Source organism: Etheostoma spectabile, chromosome 1 (assembly GCF_008692095.1).
Source record: "Etheostoma spectabile isolate EspeVRDwgs_2016 chromosome 1, UIUC_Espe_1.0, whole genome shotgun sequence".
In the NCBI taxonomy this organism is placed as follows: domain Eukaryota; kingdom Metazoa; phylum Chordata; class Actinopteri; order Perciformes; family Percidae; genus Etheostoma; species Etheostoma spectabile.
In genome coordinates, this window is record NC_045733.1 from 15,731,677 (window position 1) to 15,748,630 (window position 16,954).

Genomic DNA, 16,954 nt, shown 5'->3' on the forward strand with positions numbered 1-16,954 from the left:
CCACTACCGGCTGATGCTAACTAAGAGGAGAGGTACCAGTGATAGAAGTATGGGACAAAACAATTAGCCAGAATATTGTTAAAGTAAAATTTGCTACAGTTGCTTACTGCTGGCTAATTAGAAAATCTAGCATCTTAGAGCCCCCATGCCCTTTGTGTGACATGCTTGTTCCCTACTGAAGCTGTCTGGGTGGGGTGCTGAGCAAGCTCTCAGTGTTGCTTGGCAAATATTTGTGTAAAAATGTACATAGAAGTGTGATAATGTTTTATTTTTAAATCCACAAATGGGAGTGTGTGTGTGTTTGAGTGTTGCCTAATCTTGCATGTTTGGCATAATGTAGACATACAAATGGATTGTTTCATTTCATTTAGTTTCGCAACATTAATGTACAACCCTCTGTTTTCACCAGCTATGCCACCTTAGTCTTTTGTTTGCTTTTTTATGTTAGATTAAGCTTGTGTCAGTATTTCTGGTTTTGTTTACTCAATACTGTATTTCAGTCTGATTTACTGAATCTGGCAATTTAAAAACAAACAAATGATGTTCTGGTGGAAGGACTGCTAATGTGTTTTTATTTGACAACCGTGTCAAGGCAGCCATCACATGAACACCCGGGTGCCGGTGATACTTATTTTGAATGATTTCCAGGGGGTTAATATGCCGGTTAGCAATGATTAGATACTTTCACAAACTCTTTTCATCGCCTCTTTCACATCAGAAATAGTAACCCAATCCTTTTAGTTCAGAAATAATGTGATACCTCAGTGACCTGTTCGTGCCTGACACTTTTTGGAAAATTTCCTTGATCAAAAATATGAACTCTGAATTCCTCTGTAGGTCAACTGTTGTGCTTCCCCAAATGAATAACAAACATCCACTGCTGTGACCTGTTTTATCCAACAACTCAGTCAAATACATTTTTTGGATGAACTCTATTGTGTCAAATGTTTATTGCAGACATGTCTGCTGTGACAATACATGATGAACTAAAGCTGGTATACATGCAGTCATATAAAAGGTAATTAGGTTTGTTACTAGCATCCATTGTTTAGACATATTTTTTGATGGACAAGTACTTTACCTGTTACATTCTATAAATGATTATGCACTGTTAAACAGTTTATCTTTGGTACATATGGAAATTAAAGACCAGAGTACACACCATTGTGCTCTGAGAATGACACAAAGAGGGACATGCTTTCTGCTACATGTATATAAAAATGAGACTTTTGATTTGGCATCCCTACAAAAGTGAAAATGACCTTGATGCTGTTGTTCATGTGTTGCCCTTGCTTGCAAACAGAACAGTTTAATCATTGGTCCTGCATGAGTGAAACGAGCTTCACTCTCTGATCGGGCATGGCTTTCCTCAAAGACCTCCAGAAGCTGCTGTCGCCAGGGGTCCAAACCAGACTGGGTAGCACCTTCAAGGCCCTTTGGACCAGTGTGGGCAGCGGGGGGTCCGGCTGGATGAGGGATGCTGAGGCTCCGCTGGTCCATATTAGCAGGACTTTGAGGGAAGAGTTTTGCAGCAAAGCCTAAAGATGGGCCGAGCAACAAATCAGTAGTGAACTGTAAAACAGTGGTTAAAAATAATACACATTTAGGGTTAACCACTGAACTCAGATTTCCCTACCATCTACGCAGCAATTGGTTTCAGTTGATGTCAGAAAATCGATAAAATGAAACCAATTTGGACTTTTGAGAATTGCGTGGGCACAAAGATACTGGAATGAATCAGAGTTAGATGCAAAGACTATGAGTCAAGACGAAACATCTCGATGGCCCCCTGGTGGGTAGCTGCAGTATAGGTCAAATCTTGTTCCCTCGGTGTTAGTTGATGTGACATGGGCCAAACTAAAAGTCAAAGTACTGTACATGTCAAATACATATTCCCAAAGATGGTTTAGGTAATTTTAGTTATTTCTTATTATGCTGATATTTATTCAGGTGTTTATTCTGATAAGTTTGGCTTTATTTGGTATTTTATGTTAAAAACAGGGTGAAACGTCATGATTGAGAGCTGTGATTGACAGGCGTTTGGTCAAGTGGTTGCATGGGCGGGACTTTGATACAGCGGCTCCACTGTAGGATCACTAGGCTACTGCGCAGACTCGATTTCCAAAATTACAAGATGGCAGCGCCCGTATCCAGTATACTTTGGCCTAACTTTTGTGTAGTGGGAGGAAGTGAAGATGCGTTGTACATATTTTCTCACAGTCTATGGAATGAATAGCCATGGTTGCGGGGAGGGGCCTCTAAAGAATGCCTGTGTACAGGGTCCAGAATTTTGTGCTACGTCCCTGTGAACATGGCTTCAGTTGTCTTCTCTCTGGGTAATGTAGGCCTACCTGAATTCCTGATTCCAGTACAAACACAGCATTGCTGTTAGAGAGGTAGTCAGCTGACAGCAGACAGATAAGCATTCGGCATCTCTGCATTGCAAGGATCACATCATTTGCATATGCTGCAATACAAAATGGAAACCATCAAGAACATTTGCCGCCAACACACAGAGACACAGACACACAGTTGATCCTCTGACCTCCTCCAGGAAGCACGTCCCTCTCCAGCAGACAGAGACGATATGCCCACCGGTCCTCTAAAACATGGGGTAGCAGCACTTCTAGTGGTCTATGGATTGAGTTACCCTCCTCAGTGTTCAGTGGGTCCATGCTAGACAAACATGCTTCCAATAAAAGCATTTTGTCAATTTACCAGTGTAGTTGCATGACAAAAACATGCAGATATCATACATTAAATGTGTTGGCCTACCTTCCTCATCTGTGTCAGGTCCTTTCTGGGAGGAAATGGTCAAAACCTCAAGCTCAGCTGTTGGGGGGCTCCACACATATGACAGAAGCACATCAAACTCTTTCTTATCTTATTGGTGGTGGTGGATGAGACAATTTTGAAACCACAACATTAGGTTATTTCATGTATTTCCGTTTCACATGCAGCCGTAGTAACACTGATCAAGTGATAAGATTGGCATGTTGGCTTTCATCTACAATAAGTACAATATCATAGATCAGGGATCTTCAACAGGGGGTCCTCCAAATTATTGTAAGCTTTTTCAAAAAGTAAAAAGACTTAACATGAATCCAAGCTAATATTAGTAAATATAAATCGCCATTGCTTACTAGCCTTTCAAGGTTAGTAAGGTCCAAAGGTAAACCCACATCCTATGAAGAAGAGCAGCCGAGGAACTCAGTGGTCTTTCTTCCTTTAGGTTTTTACTCTGCATTGTGTGATTGGTTGTGTGTGTCTGTATTCTGACCTTTATCATGTTTTCCATGTTGGAAGTGGGATCTGTAGATAAGCTGTATTTCCAGCCATTTCACATGCAAAACCATTCCCAGCCCAGCTACCAGCAGCAAAGGCACAACAGGATACCCAACCAGTGAAGGCCATTTTACTAAAATCAAGTCAAAAATTTACACATTAGATCGTATTATGAAATGTAAATCATCTAGAGCTGCAAGCAGTTATGACTGGGTCCAAGTCCCCGATGCCAGTTTCCCTTGAAACCCCAGGGAGCATGCAAAAGCAGAACCTAAAGCCTGATGGTGGGGAGGCAAACGTCAGTAAATATCAAGAGGTGTGAGCTGCAAGGTCTGCGGTACATTGCTGTTGCAAATGTACCAGTTTAACATATACAGACTACCTTCACCAATACAAAAACGCCCTTAACACTGCCCGGTCCTACTACAACTCACATTTTATACACTCCGGCTCCAACAACCCCAAGACTCTCTTCCCTACGATAAACAAACTTCTTAACCCCCCTGTCAACATTTCTACAATCTGAGGTTACACCATATAAAATTACAGTACTATGTTAGCAAACAGTCCATTTTTTTCTAACTTTGTTCTGTGTTCACTTTGGGAATCGCCTCAGCATAGCAATAGTTGCTCATGCCTGGGTAATTCCCATAGTGAAACACCTTACTCTGTTATCAAAGATTACATTAAGTAACACGATGTTTCAAACACACAAAGGTATCAGTTAGTGGATATACTGTAACTATGTGAACAGGGGTGTTTTGAAAATGGCTATAGAAATAAGTGTCACCACTGATTACTGATTACATTTGTGACTGTCTGAGATGGAGCATTTTCAGTTTGAGCAATGACAATTATTTGAGCTGCAACGTAACAATGTTGTGACAACAATACGTTGAATACAACAAACGCAAAAGGTGACAATAGAAACAACAGTAGCCTACCTTTCATTTTCTCGATGAGCTTGATGGTGACATTGCTGTTTCCATGAGTGTTATTGGCGATGCAGGTAAACGTGGGATTCTGGTTCAAGAGTTGTGGAGTCACCTCTTTTATGCTGGCTCTTCGTATAACCTCGAGCACTTCAAATGTTACTCTCTCCTCACTGAATCAGGGAAAGGATTTAAGCTACCTTGCATCCCAAGGAACACTTATCATGCAAGCCAGGCTGAAGATTAATGTTTAAATCCTCAAAAGTTACAACCTCAAACACTGGTGCTGCACACAAAAAGACTGTTACTTCCTGGCAAAAGCGGCAATTGACAAAGGGACTGCAGGGACTCACTGTTGCTCCTCCATGCGTAGTAGAGTCATATTCTCCATCTTGCCACTGTAGTTAATGTACCACCTCACCTCAGGCGAAACATCTGCCTCAAAAGGAAAACGTGCCTTACACATTAGAGTGTGAGACCGACCTGGAATGAGCACAAAAACATACCTATTATAATCCAACCCTTCAGATGTTTGATAACAGTGTTAAACCTTTGAGTGACAACCATCTAAAGAAGTTATTGACTCTGATGGGATAATATAATTTGCCTGTACTTACCAAGTTCCACTTCCTCTTTCATGTTCCCATTGGGATAAATAATGCTGGGAGGTTCATTTGATTCAAGAGCTGTTTGGGAATGGGAAATTAAGTCACACAGTTCTGTATTATAATCTGTCTAGTTTACTGTGTCAGATGTTCTGACCTGGTTTTGTCCTGAGCATAGGCGGGGGGTCATGATCTTCCCCATCTGAGGGTTGTCCCTCCATACAATTATCAGTAAATACCACGCTGTGGATTATAAATAATAGAATGATACTGTATATACTTAATAATTGTAAAAGAAGACACACAAACAACAGTATGATTTTCTATATATTTACATCCAAAACAAACAATTCTCTATCAGTGGTTTCTGTGAGAAAAGCAGTACTTTGAATAAGTACAAAGTTCTGCTGTTTTCACCTGTACTTAGATCTGTACACATGTGATCCGATCACTCAGACTCAATTATAAAAACCAGGTCAGAATGGGGCCATACATTCTGTATACTGTCTTTTTGACGCATGGCACTCACGTTAGAAAAAAAACCACTACATGATTAGAGGAATCTAGACTTAACAAAATGGCTTGGCAAGTTGGATATGGAAGATTTCTAATGCACAAATGAAAACAAATCAAACACAGAAATAAAGTAAGAACAAAAAACATATTGTTGTCTTTCCTTTTTCATTTTCCTCCTGCATTTCCTGTGTGGTAAGTACATGATAAACATATAATAGGAGTGAGGAGGTGTATTGCCTTTCACCCTAAACTGCCATGCTTGCAGCTCTGTTAGAACAGCAAAGATTCAAGCTAGATGCTAATGTCATGCTAACATGCTAACATTGACAATGCTAGCTCACTGATGCTCAGTGGGTATAATGTTTACTATGTTCAAAATCGGCGCCAATGGTATGAAATGGTACACACTTCTGGTCCCCTAAATGGGCGTGGCCTTGTTTGGAAGTGTAGTGAACTTCATTGTAGATTAAAAAAAAAGTTATGTTTGCACTTCTTATTAAAGTTTCTTTTGCTAACATAACATTAGATACTTACACAGTTAAAAGCCATATTTAGAATTATGAAAATTGGTTTAAGCATATCATGAGCTTATCTGTGTCACTACAGAGGAAAGCCAAACTGTTAATCTGCACACACCTCCCTCACAAAGATGACTCAAAGCTGGATTTAAATCACAAAAATATCTCTTTAACCTCACACACAGACACACACACAGACACACACACACAGAGAGAGCACTTACGGTTGACAGTGACGTGAACAGCCCTTCTGAAGGTCCATATGACTCCTTCCTCAATTATTTGTCTATCACAGAAATATACACCAGCATCCTCTTTTATGACATGACAGAGATGTAACCACCCAGGCTTCTGACAGTAGCGTCGGGACACAGTTCTGTTATGCTGTAAGAGAGCACACTTGTGGTTTTTTGTTGGGATTTACATTGTGAGATTGATAATCCTTTTCATGTGAGTACTTCACCTTGTACCAGATGATCTCTCGGTTGTTACTACAGTTGTGACCTGGGCAGGGGATCTCCCCTCCTTTATCCACAGTCAGCCTTACGGACTTATGGATCCCATTAGACTGTAAGCATCCCAGACTTCTATTCACCACCTGCAGGTGGAAAAACATCTTGCTGCCACTGGACAGCAAAGACCTGAACACTTAACAGAAGTCCAATCACATGCAATCTAAACATGAAAAAAAACGTATTTTGATATTTAGTAGCCTGTATCAAAAAAGTTTTTTATGTTGCTAAAATAAAAAATTCATTGTTTTAAATTTAGTATATCAAAAACTTTTTGAAAGTTGCTACTAATGTCTTTAAGTTATCTTAATCATTTATTAAGGCTTTACAAATAACAATTTACATGTATTTCTTTATTATTATTAGATTGTTAAATAAGTCTTAAGTCTATTGTAAACCTCAATCTGTGATTTGTGTATTGCCAATAACAGCAAACTGCCGCTGCCCATGTCCATCGAGATTCCAAAACACTTGACTACTGAGACCAAAATTAGGTGGTGGACATCGTTGTTCATTAATCACAGACGTACTAACCAGTAGTGTGAACTCTTCGACCGAAGTCAGACTTGAGGAAATTTGGTGAGAACTTTTGGTGAGTTTAAAAAATTTTTTTAATCATGCATGTTGTTTACTTGTTTATTGGCTAGTAGTCTTGCTAGCAGACTTGATTTGGAACTTCATAGCTGAGACTTGAGAAACAATTATTGCCGTTATCAGGGCTGCCAACTTTTCCAAAAACCTTGGAGTGAGATTTTGGGGGGCAACCCCTATTTTGCCGCGTACAAAGCAATTTCTTTGGGTCTTTATCCTTTAGGGTTTAAATTGGGATTTGGTATATGTGGTGTGGGGGACTCCCTAGGGGTCTGGGTATCCCCCCAGGAAAAAATTTGAAAATAAACCATTAAATGGCACTTCTGGAGAGTTTTTTTGCAAAAAAAATGGAGAAATCAAGTCTTACATGATATGTGCAAAACTGTAGGGTTAGGAGCCTTTTGTTGTTGTATCACGGTTTTAGGGCATTCAGCATTTACATTATTAGATTATTAACTTCTTATATATAAACTGACCCACACAATGTGCCAAACATAATGAACCACCAAAGAGACAGTAGCATATGTCAGCAACAGCTGAGAAGATTTGGGTGTGGTGAACAGGTCCAGGGTCCCTGGTGTAGGGACCAGGGACCCAAAGTTAAATTATGTTGAGGGATCAACTTAGACCACTGAAATTCTAAAGAATGAGAACCACTGAGTTACATAATTCTAATCCTTTAACCTTTGTGCTATGTTCAGTAATGTTGGGCTGTCATCCTCTGGCCCCACTTACTGTTTTTACTTTTGGTGAAAATAAAGACTATTTGTTCATTTTAAAAAAACTCAAATTAATTATTTACAGTTACATTTAGAGATGCAGAGGTTAGGATGCACAATAGTGGCCCACGTTGCGTATCGTATATATATATATTAATATTATATATATATATTATATATATATATATATTATATATATATATATTAAGAATATAGGCTAGTATAGCTCGGTTGGTTTCACCAATTTCTGCTCATATTTACAACTTTGTGCACATAACTCCTCCCATCTCTGTTGTCCGAGATTTGGAGAGTTGTAATATATTATATATAGTATAATATAGTATATGGTGTAATATAGTCTGCTGTGCATGTCATTCTCCGCTGATATGGTAGATCTCATCAGACCGTCTGACAGACGCAGAGGCCCATTTGGGTTTCTGGTCTCTGACGAGTTTAGAGGTGTCCGACGCTGCTCTTTATCGGAGTTCTACGCATGGATGCAACGCGTCACTGCCCCCCAGCGGGTCCACTACAATGAACTGATTTGCTCCACTACCACCGCGCTGCTCACCTCCATCTTTACAGAGAGGTGGACACGAGCGCCGGACGTCTGTGATACTCAGAGCTGAAGCTGAAGCCGGGGAAGTCACCTGGGATGGCTCGTGAAAAAAATGTTCTCATTTTGCGACAATTTGAAAATTCCACAGACAGGAGCGCTCTTGAACCCACTCACAGTCTCTGAAAGCACAACTAGTCGATCACAAGTGGCTCAACAGGTAAAAACATAGATAAACTCATCTTTCAGAAATTTGACCGACCGGGTTGACACTTCAGCGTGAGAAATCGGGGGTGTGGCGTGTGCGCGTGTGAAACCAGTCAAATGCGTGTGTCTCACGGCCAATGCGTGAGAGTTGGCAGCCCTGCGTTATAGTTTCAATGCAAATATGCACATGTGACTGTTGTTTTAAGACAGACTTGAAAAAATGTGAATCCATCTATTCAGAGTCCCTTAATGAATATATTTATTGTAAAGTGGAACTATTTCAGGTCATCAAATTCTACATTGTTTTCTCCAATGCAATATCACAAAGAAAAACATAATTATACTGTGTTATTACCCAACTTGTTTTAAGACATTAATTTGAGGGGCATTTATTTTAAAAAGCATTTGGGGGGAAAAGAAACATGATTATCACCTGCATGTGTACTTTCCAGAATGTTTTGCTTCAGCTCGGAAGTCTCTCCCACAGACAAAGGACAGGCCTTCATTTCCGTCTCTGCCTTCTCCTGTCATGGAACATGACACCATGGACCGGTTCAGAGTTTCACATGGTATCATGAAGTCTTCCCCCTCCACAGCTCTGTAGCGCTGGTGAAAAGTTCCCCGCTGGTTCCCACCTAGAGAGAGTTGTATTTCGGTTTCATCTTAATTATACATTCAGACATAAAAAGGTCTGGGGCGCCATTAATAATTACATTACATAGAATCCTTTTAAACACACATTACAAAACTATTTTTTTTCAGATGTAAAATTATTACAATGTGTTATTTTTTTTAATGAAATACCTGTTTGTTTCTTTTGATTTCCTAGACAGCATCCGTCCAAGAACATAGGAAAAGTAAAAGAACACAGAATGTAAACAGACAAACATTGCTTGTTCCTTTCAGTCATGATGCCAATGAAATCAGTCTTCTTCACATTTCAGCATTTTTTCTAATACGTTCTCCTGTAATCATGTCTACAATTCTTGGTATTTTGTCATCGCCGTCGATGTTTGCTTATCTTGGGTGTCAACATGCGGTGTAACGTTTTCACAGGAAAATATAGATGTAGTAGGTGCTATTTTACGGTTTCCTGTTAGTTTGGTCTGAACATGATTTCAGTGGAAATTGTGATAGTTGTAAGCCACTTCCTATGTTAACTACAGAAGTGTCAGTTCTTAGTGTTCATAGATGGCAAAAGTACTCACTTCCCATACTCAAGTAGAAGTACAGATAATTGTGTTAACAAATACTCTGGTATAAGTCAAAGTACTGATTTAACTTCTTTACTCAAGTAAAAGTAACAAAGTACAGGCTTGGTAATTTACTTAATGTATAAAAGTAAAAGTAGCCTTGCGAATGACAAAGTTACCTGGACCAGACGCATGTTACTAGAGAGCACGCTGAGAAACTACATTAGACATGGAAAAAAGACTCTTTATTCTTTACTCTTTATATGCCATTGGCTACATTTTAAATGACTGTCTGCCAATAGGCCTAAAACATATATCTTATTTATTGTGACAAAGACTGGGACTCCAGGCTAATACGATTCTGACCGAGTAGCAAGATATAAATTCAAGTGTGATTTTGCGATAAGTCTGTGTATATTCCCATCCAATTAGATTCAATTTGGCATTGATGACGCAAAACTAATAACTAACTCCAGTGAAATTATTTTAAATTTAGTGAGGACTAGATTAGGACTGTATTTAAAGCTGTTTGTTTCACTATTGTATAGTTAGATTAAGCCTATGTTGCGTGTTACTGTCCCAGCAATCAACAGCCAGGTCCAACCTAGCTAACAGGTGTAACCTAGCTAACAGGTGTAACCTAGGTAACAGGTGTAACCTAGCTAACAGGTGTAACCTAGCTATCAGGTGTAACCTAGCTAACAGGTGTAACCTAGCTATCAGGTCCAACCTAGCTAACAGGTGTAACCTAGGTAACAGGTGTAACCTAGCTAACAGGTGTAACCTAGGTATCAGGTGTAACCTAGCTAACAGGTGTAACCTAGCTATCAGGTGTAACCTAGCTAACAGGTGTAACCTAGCTAACAGGTGTAACCTAGCTAACAGGTGTAACCTAGCTAACAGGTGTAACCTAGCTAACAGGTGTAACCTAGGTAACAGGTGTAACCTAGCTAACAGGTGTAACCTAGCTAACAGGTGTAACCTAGCTAACAGGTGTAACCTAGCTAACAGGTGTAACCTAGCTAACAGGTGTAACCTAGCTAACAGGTGTAACCTAGCTAACAGGTGTAACCTAGCTAACAGGTGTAACAAAGGTAACAGGTGTAACCTAGCTAACAGGTGTAACCTAGCTAACAGGTGTAACCTAGCTAACAGGTGTAACCTAGGTAACAGGTGTAACCTAGCTAACAGGTGAAGAACACAAACAAGCTAACTTTTAAATGTGCAAGAACTATAGACCAATTCAACAACAGGCTTAAATGAACTGACAACATAAGTTATATGACTTACAGTTCTTAAAGACGCACACACACAATATCTCAACTGATTATCCTTCGGACAGCTAGTCTCTTTTTCTTTTCTCTCCATTTTCTCTCCATGTGCCGTGCGCGCCCGCTCGCGGTGTGAGGCGCGTGTCCGCGCTGCTTTCCAACATGCACTCACCTACGACCTTTTGTAAAAACAACTCAAGTAACAAGCTAATTTTGTAAAATGGAAGGAGTAGAAAGTACCGATATTCGTGTTAAAATGTAAGCAGTAAAAGTTAAAAGTCGCCACAAAAATAAATAGTAAAGTAAAAATATCTGAAAAATCTACTTGAGTACAGTAACGAAGTATTTGTACTTCGTTACTTCCCATCTCTGTTAGTGTTATCTCATATTTTGTTGTGAAAGGAAACACTAACCACGATTTCAAAATTGTGTGCATGAAAAAAAAGATTGCTATCATGTTATTGCTAAACTAATAGAACACACTGAAAATAGGAAACGAAATGTAGGCTATTAGTTTCTTAAAGATCAACAGACGTATAGATAAAAGCAAGGCGTTTTGATATAATAAGCTTCAGGTGACAACATGACTCAAACAGTTTCTAAAGAGTAAATTTAGCGACTGAAATCCCAGTGCATCTGCTCCTTGCCGTGAGCTGTGGTAAGTGGTTAAAACCCATATTTTCTGGGGCCAACCTGAATTCACTGGCCTGGTTTCTAATCCCAGCATACATCTGGCCCGTATCTCACCACCACCATCTTCTTTTCTGCTGTATCTGCTGCAACCTTTTGCCACTGAAGATTTTACTAAGCTTTACTCAGTTTGGACTGTTTTGACTTGCTGTACTATACTGCACTACAGTATACTACATGCTGCTGTACTATACTATAGCCTATATGTTGTTATACTTGATTACTACTTTTCATCTTAACTAATCTTATATCCCATACTATCATATCATAATTTACCATTTACCAATACACATTTTGTATCATTTTATGTATGATATGTATATTATCTTTATAATGATAAAGACAAATACTATTACTATTATTTACTTTCTCTATTTTTTTATTGTCCCAAAAAGAGCATTCAGTCAAGCAGCTTTTTCAGTCAGGGCTGTTTGTGGGTGGAACCATTTCACAAGTCACACAAAAAAATATTGACACTTATGGCTCTTTGAAACTTAACTTAGATAAGTGCTAACAAGTTGTCAGCACTGTGAACATCAATTTAGCCACACAATATTGCTGCTGTCTTGTCTCTTTGCTCTGCCTGTCTGTAATTCTTGTACTCTGCCTGTGGGATTGTCTGTTTCACTATTGTCTAGTTAGACTAAGCTTATGTTGCTTGTTACTGTTCCAGCAATGTTGTAATGTACATGTCTACCAAAAATGGTCCCATGGCTATTGTGGGGAGGTTTTGCAACAAATGAGCAGTTGAGTAAAGCAGTTTGAACAAAAACATTCTCAATTGCACAAAAACAACGTCTACTCTTATATCTAAGGAACTAACATTTACATAACTAGCTAGCTACAACTGATAAAACCTTCCAACCACAGTTGTCATTTCAACTCTCTAGAAATGAGACATTTTTAACTTTCTCATTTCTTATAAATGTATTGTCTTAATTTTTCATCATTTTATGATCTTGTCTGAATTTGTAGTTCATTGCTAAATTGTTAATATTTGATTTTGACATTGAATTGTAAGGCACCAAATCTGTATTTAGCAAAACGTCTTCTAGTCGAATATCATTTAGAGAAATTCATGAATGCAAGTATGTAGGTGTATACACAAACACACACACACACATACACACACACAAAATCCTCATCTACGGATTAATATGAAACAAATGTTGACTTTGTTGAAAGAAATGTTGACGTTGGCAAAAAATATACTTTATTTAAGTACACTTTAAACCTATTTTTGCCCCAGGGCATCACATTAACTCATTTCATGGTACAGTACACATAGTGATAGAGGAAATGAATAAAGATGAACAAATTCTGGATGTGTCAGTGTATGGGCTAATGTGATCATGTGTAGGCCACTAATGCAATAACAAGAAGCAATTTTCCATTTCATTAATATTTACAGTATGTCTTTGCAGCTGACAGGACAAGTTCCTTGTGTCAGCTTTCATATTGAAAAGGAAACTTACTGAGGGCAATTCAGTAATATGAGATATAGGTAAGGGAGTGAGTCGATCAATATTGCAAATAAGAATCCCGATGGGTGATACAGGAGGTCTTCAATCAGTTTGAAGGGATTCAATTCATAATAATGCAATCATGGCAAGTACTTTAACAATAATATTGTTGAAGTAGCACACACAATTTGTGTTTTAACTGTGTTTAATGTCAACATGAGATGTTATATTGTATTAATGTCAAAATGTTATATTAAACAATAAGCTTTTACACCAAATTCTTATAAAGAAATGCATCCAATGGAATAACCGGGAATCTGAATTTTCTTAAAATCAGCTTATAACGCGTCCTATTTTTAATTACTGTATGTGTGCAGAACATTCCACTCAGGACTGACCCCTTGATTTTTTATCAATAATGTTGATAAAATAATACAAAATATAATTGCAATGTGTTTTAAGCATCACCCTTTGCCGAAAGGGCCTAACCCCTTTATTCACTGATAGTAGTAAACCGTTGATAAAAAACTAAACTAAACAAAAACTCATGTTTTGTGTTTTATAAAGGTCTTCTTAGACTATTTTTTGCTTTCAGGTGGTTTCTTACGGTCAGATTGTGCAGCTATTGAAACTGACAGACTTTTAATTCTCATGATTTGTGAGTACGTTTAGATTACAAATCCAACATAAGACTTCTTTTGGGTTGGATTAATCGATAGATCTAATTGGATTCTGAAAGTGTTAAGACACTAAAGTTAAATAAAAAAATGAAGTACGACCGTGCTCAGTTTGTCAGTAAATGACTTTGCCTGAAATGTCATTTTGAATACATGCATTTGTAGTATGCATTTATTAAAGGGAAGCTGTGGAATTAATTACTGTTGTATTGGTGTCATGTGATTCCCTGTGGGCTGTGCCACTTGGTGGCATGACACTTAAATTAAAAATATCTGTAAATCAATCGATCTAGCAATCAATCAATCAATATTAAAAGGTACAGTAAGTGTTGTTAATTCATTACAGTGAATATCTCCTTATAGTCACCTAGCTCCCAATTTTTATGTGCACTGAGAAAAAAATCTGGTGTTCTGTGTAAATGGAAAACAACTACTGACTTGGCTTAACTGTCTGAGGTAAAAGCCTTGTTCTTGGTGCACGCTGCGGGGAAGGTAGGTAATAACGTAGCTGCTTCCAGAAGGAGGAGGAGGCCGGCATGGAGTTTTCGCCCTTCCAGGTGACACAGTGTCCAGCCTCGCCAAGAAGCTGTAAGGCCTCTGGTAACAAACCTGATCCCAACACATCTGTTGACTCAGTTTTGATGAAAACCAAGCGAGTCTGTCGCTCCACAAGGGCTTCATGAATCACACTCAGCAGGCCAGATCCTGGACAAGGAGCTGCATGGGAGGGAACCAAAACCACTGTGCGACTCTGCTCCATACAGTCCAGCACTGCCTCTGCTACTGCTGCAACCAATCGGAGTTCAGACATGAGCTTCATTAAGATTCTTAAGTAGATTTTCTTCAGAGTGTAACCTTAAATACGTACCTTTCCCCGGTAAGATGTCACGATCATAAAGACAGAGACTGTAACCAAACCTCTCTTCCAAAACACTCTCCAGCCCTTTTCTGTCATTTTCATGTAGTCCTGCGTCTGTGCTGCTCTTGTAACAGATCAAAAAGGCATCATAGCTCTTTCCATCTAAGCAAACAACAAGAACAACAGACACAGTTTTGTCACTGCTGTCACATTGTCTGAAGTCCAAAGAAAGCACACGCCTCTCAAATATATATGAAAGTTGGTGGTTTGAATTAAACAAAAGCATGACTACCTGAGGTGCTGCTGTGGCAGCCAATAGTGTCTCTTAGGAAAAGAGTGATGTTAATTTTGAACCTCACATAGATAACTACCGTCAAAACCATCACCACTACAACACCGACAATGCCAAGAGCCAGGGAAAGGTAAGAAGGGCGAGCTGCATGGAAATAACAGAGAGAATAAATTAATTCAAATAGGAATTTATAAACTCTTAATGGCAGTAGAATGAAAGGCAACAGTCACTTTAATATGAATTTAAGTTGTAGCTCGAGCTTTCAGATTTTTTTTAAATTATTATAAAATGTTATATATTATATATTATATTATATATTTTTTGTTTTGTTTTTTTACTTTAAACCAAAAAAAAATGAAACACATTATTCCAAATATAATTAACTGTTGGTTGCAGCCCTGATCAAATACTACAACTTAATTGAACAGGTTTAAAGGCAAAAAATGTTAGAGCTGTCCATCTTACTTACGTTTTTGGGCCAAGTGGATGGTGACGAAACTTGAGTGTTCAGACACAGAGTCCAGCTTACAGGTGTAATTTGTAGATAGATCCTCTTCTGACACTTTTTTAAAGACAAGAGATGCCGTCATCTTTATTTTTCCAGCAGTGTTGCTCCTTTAAAAGAAAGTAAGGGTATTTTGTGTCTTAAGTGTTTATGTGGTCATGCTTAACATCTGCACTTCCAAATCTACAGTATGTGTAAAAGCTGGTACATCTGTGTGAAATGTTAACCTTGTGTAATTGTAGAAAACTGGTGAGCTGTTGGCCATTTTCACGATTGATTTCCCACTTAACCAGAACAAATCATCCAGGTCTGAAAACATAACAGCTTTACAATCGATCACCTTTGGTGAGCCTAGAAAAAGCAGAGTTAACACAAAATTTAAAAGTAGTAGATGGAAAGATAGTAAATGCGTATACTTGTATATCCAAGTGTATTCACAACACAAGATTGAAACTCACCTAAATCTACATAAAAGACATGATTATGCTGTGGTTCTCTGATTGCGGCATCTGTCCCAGTTTTGTCTGTGCAAAAAAGGAGAAAACACTTTATTTGTTTTCTAACATATGAAGATAAACATTGTAAAAAAATTGCTCTTTTCTTACTCTTTGGTTGGACATCAAGCACAAATACAAAGGTCATGTTATATATTTGACCATAACACTGATAAGATCTGGTACAGGTGTAGACACCACGATCCTTCTCTTCCAGACTTGTGAAGTAACTGTCTACTGGCGATGGTTTGCCCTCCTACAAGATGGAAAATTAAGTACATTAATGAAAATCAGCCACAAATAGAACAAATATTCCACACTCCCCCCCCAAACTGTGGTATGCTTAAAAAAAAAAAGGTATTTTTAAATGTTTTAGTCTGATGGTTTACAACATACAGTCAGAAGTCCTGACTACATTTCTGGAGTTAAAATGTGATGTATTATTTCTGCTGCGTTTACATACCTTGTGCCATATAATGCCATTGCTGGTAATATTCGGGATGTTTTCAGCAGGTACGTTCACATCAGGGCAATGCAATGTGAAGGCCTCTTCTGTGTAACGTCTTGCAGGGTACTGGAACCTCTCTTTGTACTCTCTGGACTGTGTTGTGACAACTGTCAGCCTGAACCAGGCGCTGGCATTCCTGCCATGTCATCAAAGCAAAGATTAATATCAAGGTTTCACTTTACATTTAAATCACAACCACTAACTATGAATGTGAAAGTAGAGACGGCTTGAAAGACCTGCACTGTAAATTCATAATGTATTGCATCTAGGCTGAGACAAAACAACAACTAGCAAATGTATCTCCAAAGCATCAAATAGCAATACCAAATGATTTTAGGAGCCTATCTGCATGACTGACTGAATAAAAATGCACAAATATTAATGCAAAAAAGGTATACTCCTTTACTGTCTAACTGAAATGAAAAAGCCTACACAGTGTCTACGCATTTTATAAAACATGCCAGGGAAATGCAATTTCAGGATATTAGGATATAAAACAAAGTCAGGATCAATGTAGGACTGACTGGACTTTACCCAGTGCATGAGTAATTCCCCTGATGG

The 16,954-nt window shown here is 38.5% G+C and overlaps 3 protein-coding genes across 3 annotated transcripts in view; 1 reads left to right on the top strand and 2 right to left on the bottom strand.

Annotated features, from left to right (window-relative positions):
• pcnp (PEST proteolytic signal containing nuclear protein) overlaps positions 1 to 931 on the top strand; it is a 3,106-nt gene extending 2,175 nt beyond the window's left edge. The window contains exon 5 of the mRNA XM_032504098.1: positions 1 to 931. This exon is cut by the window's left edge and continues 312 nt beyond it. The gene's annotated coding sequence lies outside the window, so the exon portion shown is untranslated.
• A 2-nt stretch (positions 932 to 933) lies between these two features.
• LOC116670590 (interleukin-18 receptor accessory protein) lies at positions 934 to 9,588 on the bottom strand (the record flags this gene model as incomplete). The annotated part of the gene is given in 12 exon segments (XM_032501198.1): positions 934 to 1,538; positions 2,352 to 2,467; positions 2,546 to 2,689; positions 2,776 to 2,883; positions 3,281 to 3,418; positions 4,230 to 4,390; positions 4,571 to 4,700; positions 4,835 to 4,903; positions 6,081 to 6,240; positions 6,320 to 6,482; positions 8,875 to 9,076; positions 9,246 to 9,588. Coding segments are annotated over 12 exon segments (1,722 nt in total). The 3' UTR covers positions 934 to 1,313.
• A 3,200-nt stretch (positions 9,589 to 12,788) lies between these two features.
• Positions 12,789 to 16,954, bottom strand: part of LOC116670819 (X-linked interleukin-1 receptor accessory protein-like 2) — a 23,755-nt gene continuing 19,589 nt past the window's right edge. The window contains exons 8-11 of the mRNA XM_032501541.1: positions 14,887 to 15,030; positions 14,604 to 14,756; positions 14,395 to 14,521; positions 12,789 to 14,351 (exon numbers count right to left, since the gene is read on the bottom strand). Of these exons, the coding sequence (XP_032357432.1) occupies positions 14,117 to 14,351; positions 14,395 to 14,521; positions 14,604 to 14,756; positions 14,887 to 15,030 (659 nt within the window). The 3' untranslated portion in view covers positions 12,789 to 14,116. The remainder of the gene's footprint in view (positions 14,352 to 14,394; positions 14,522 to 14,603; positions 14,757 to 14,886; positions 15,031 to 16,954) is intronic.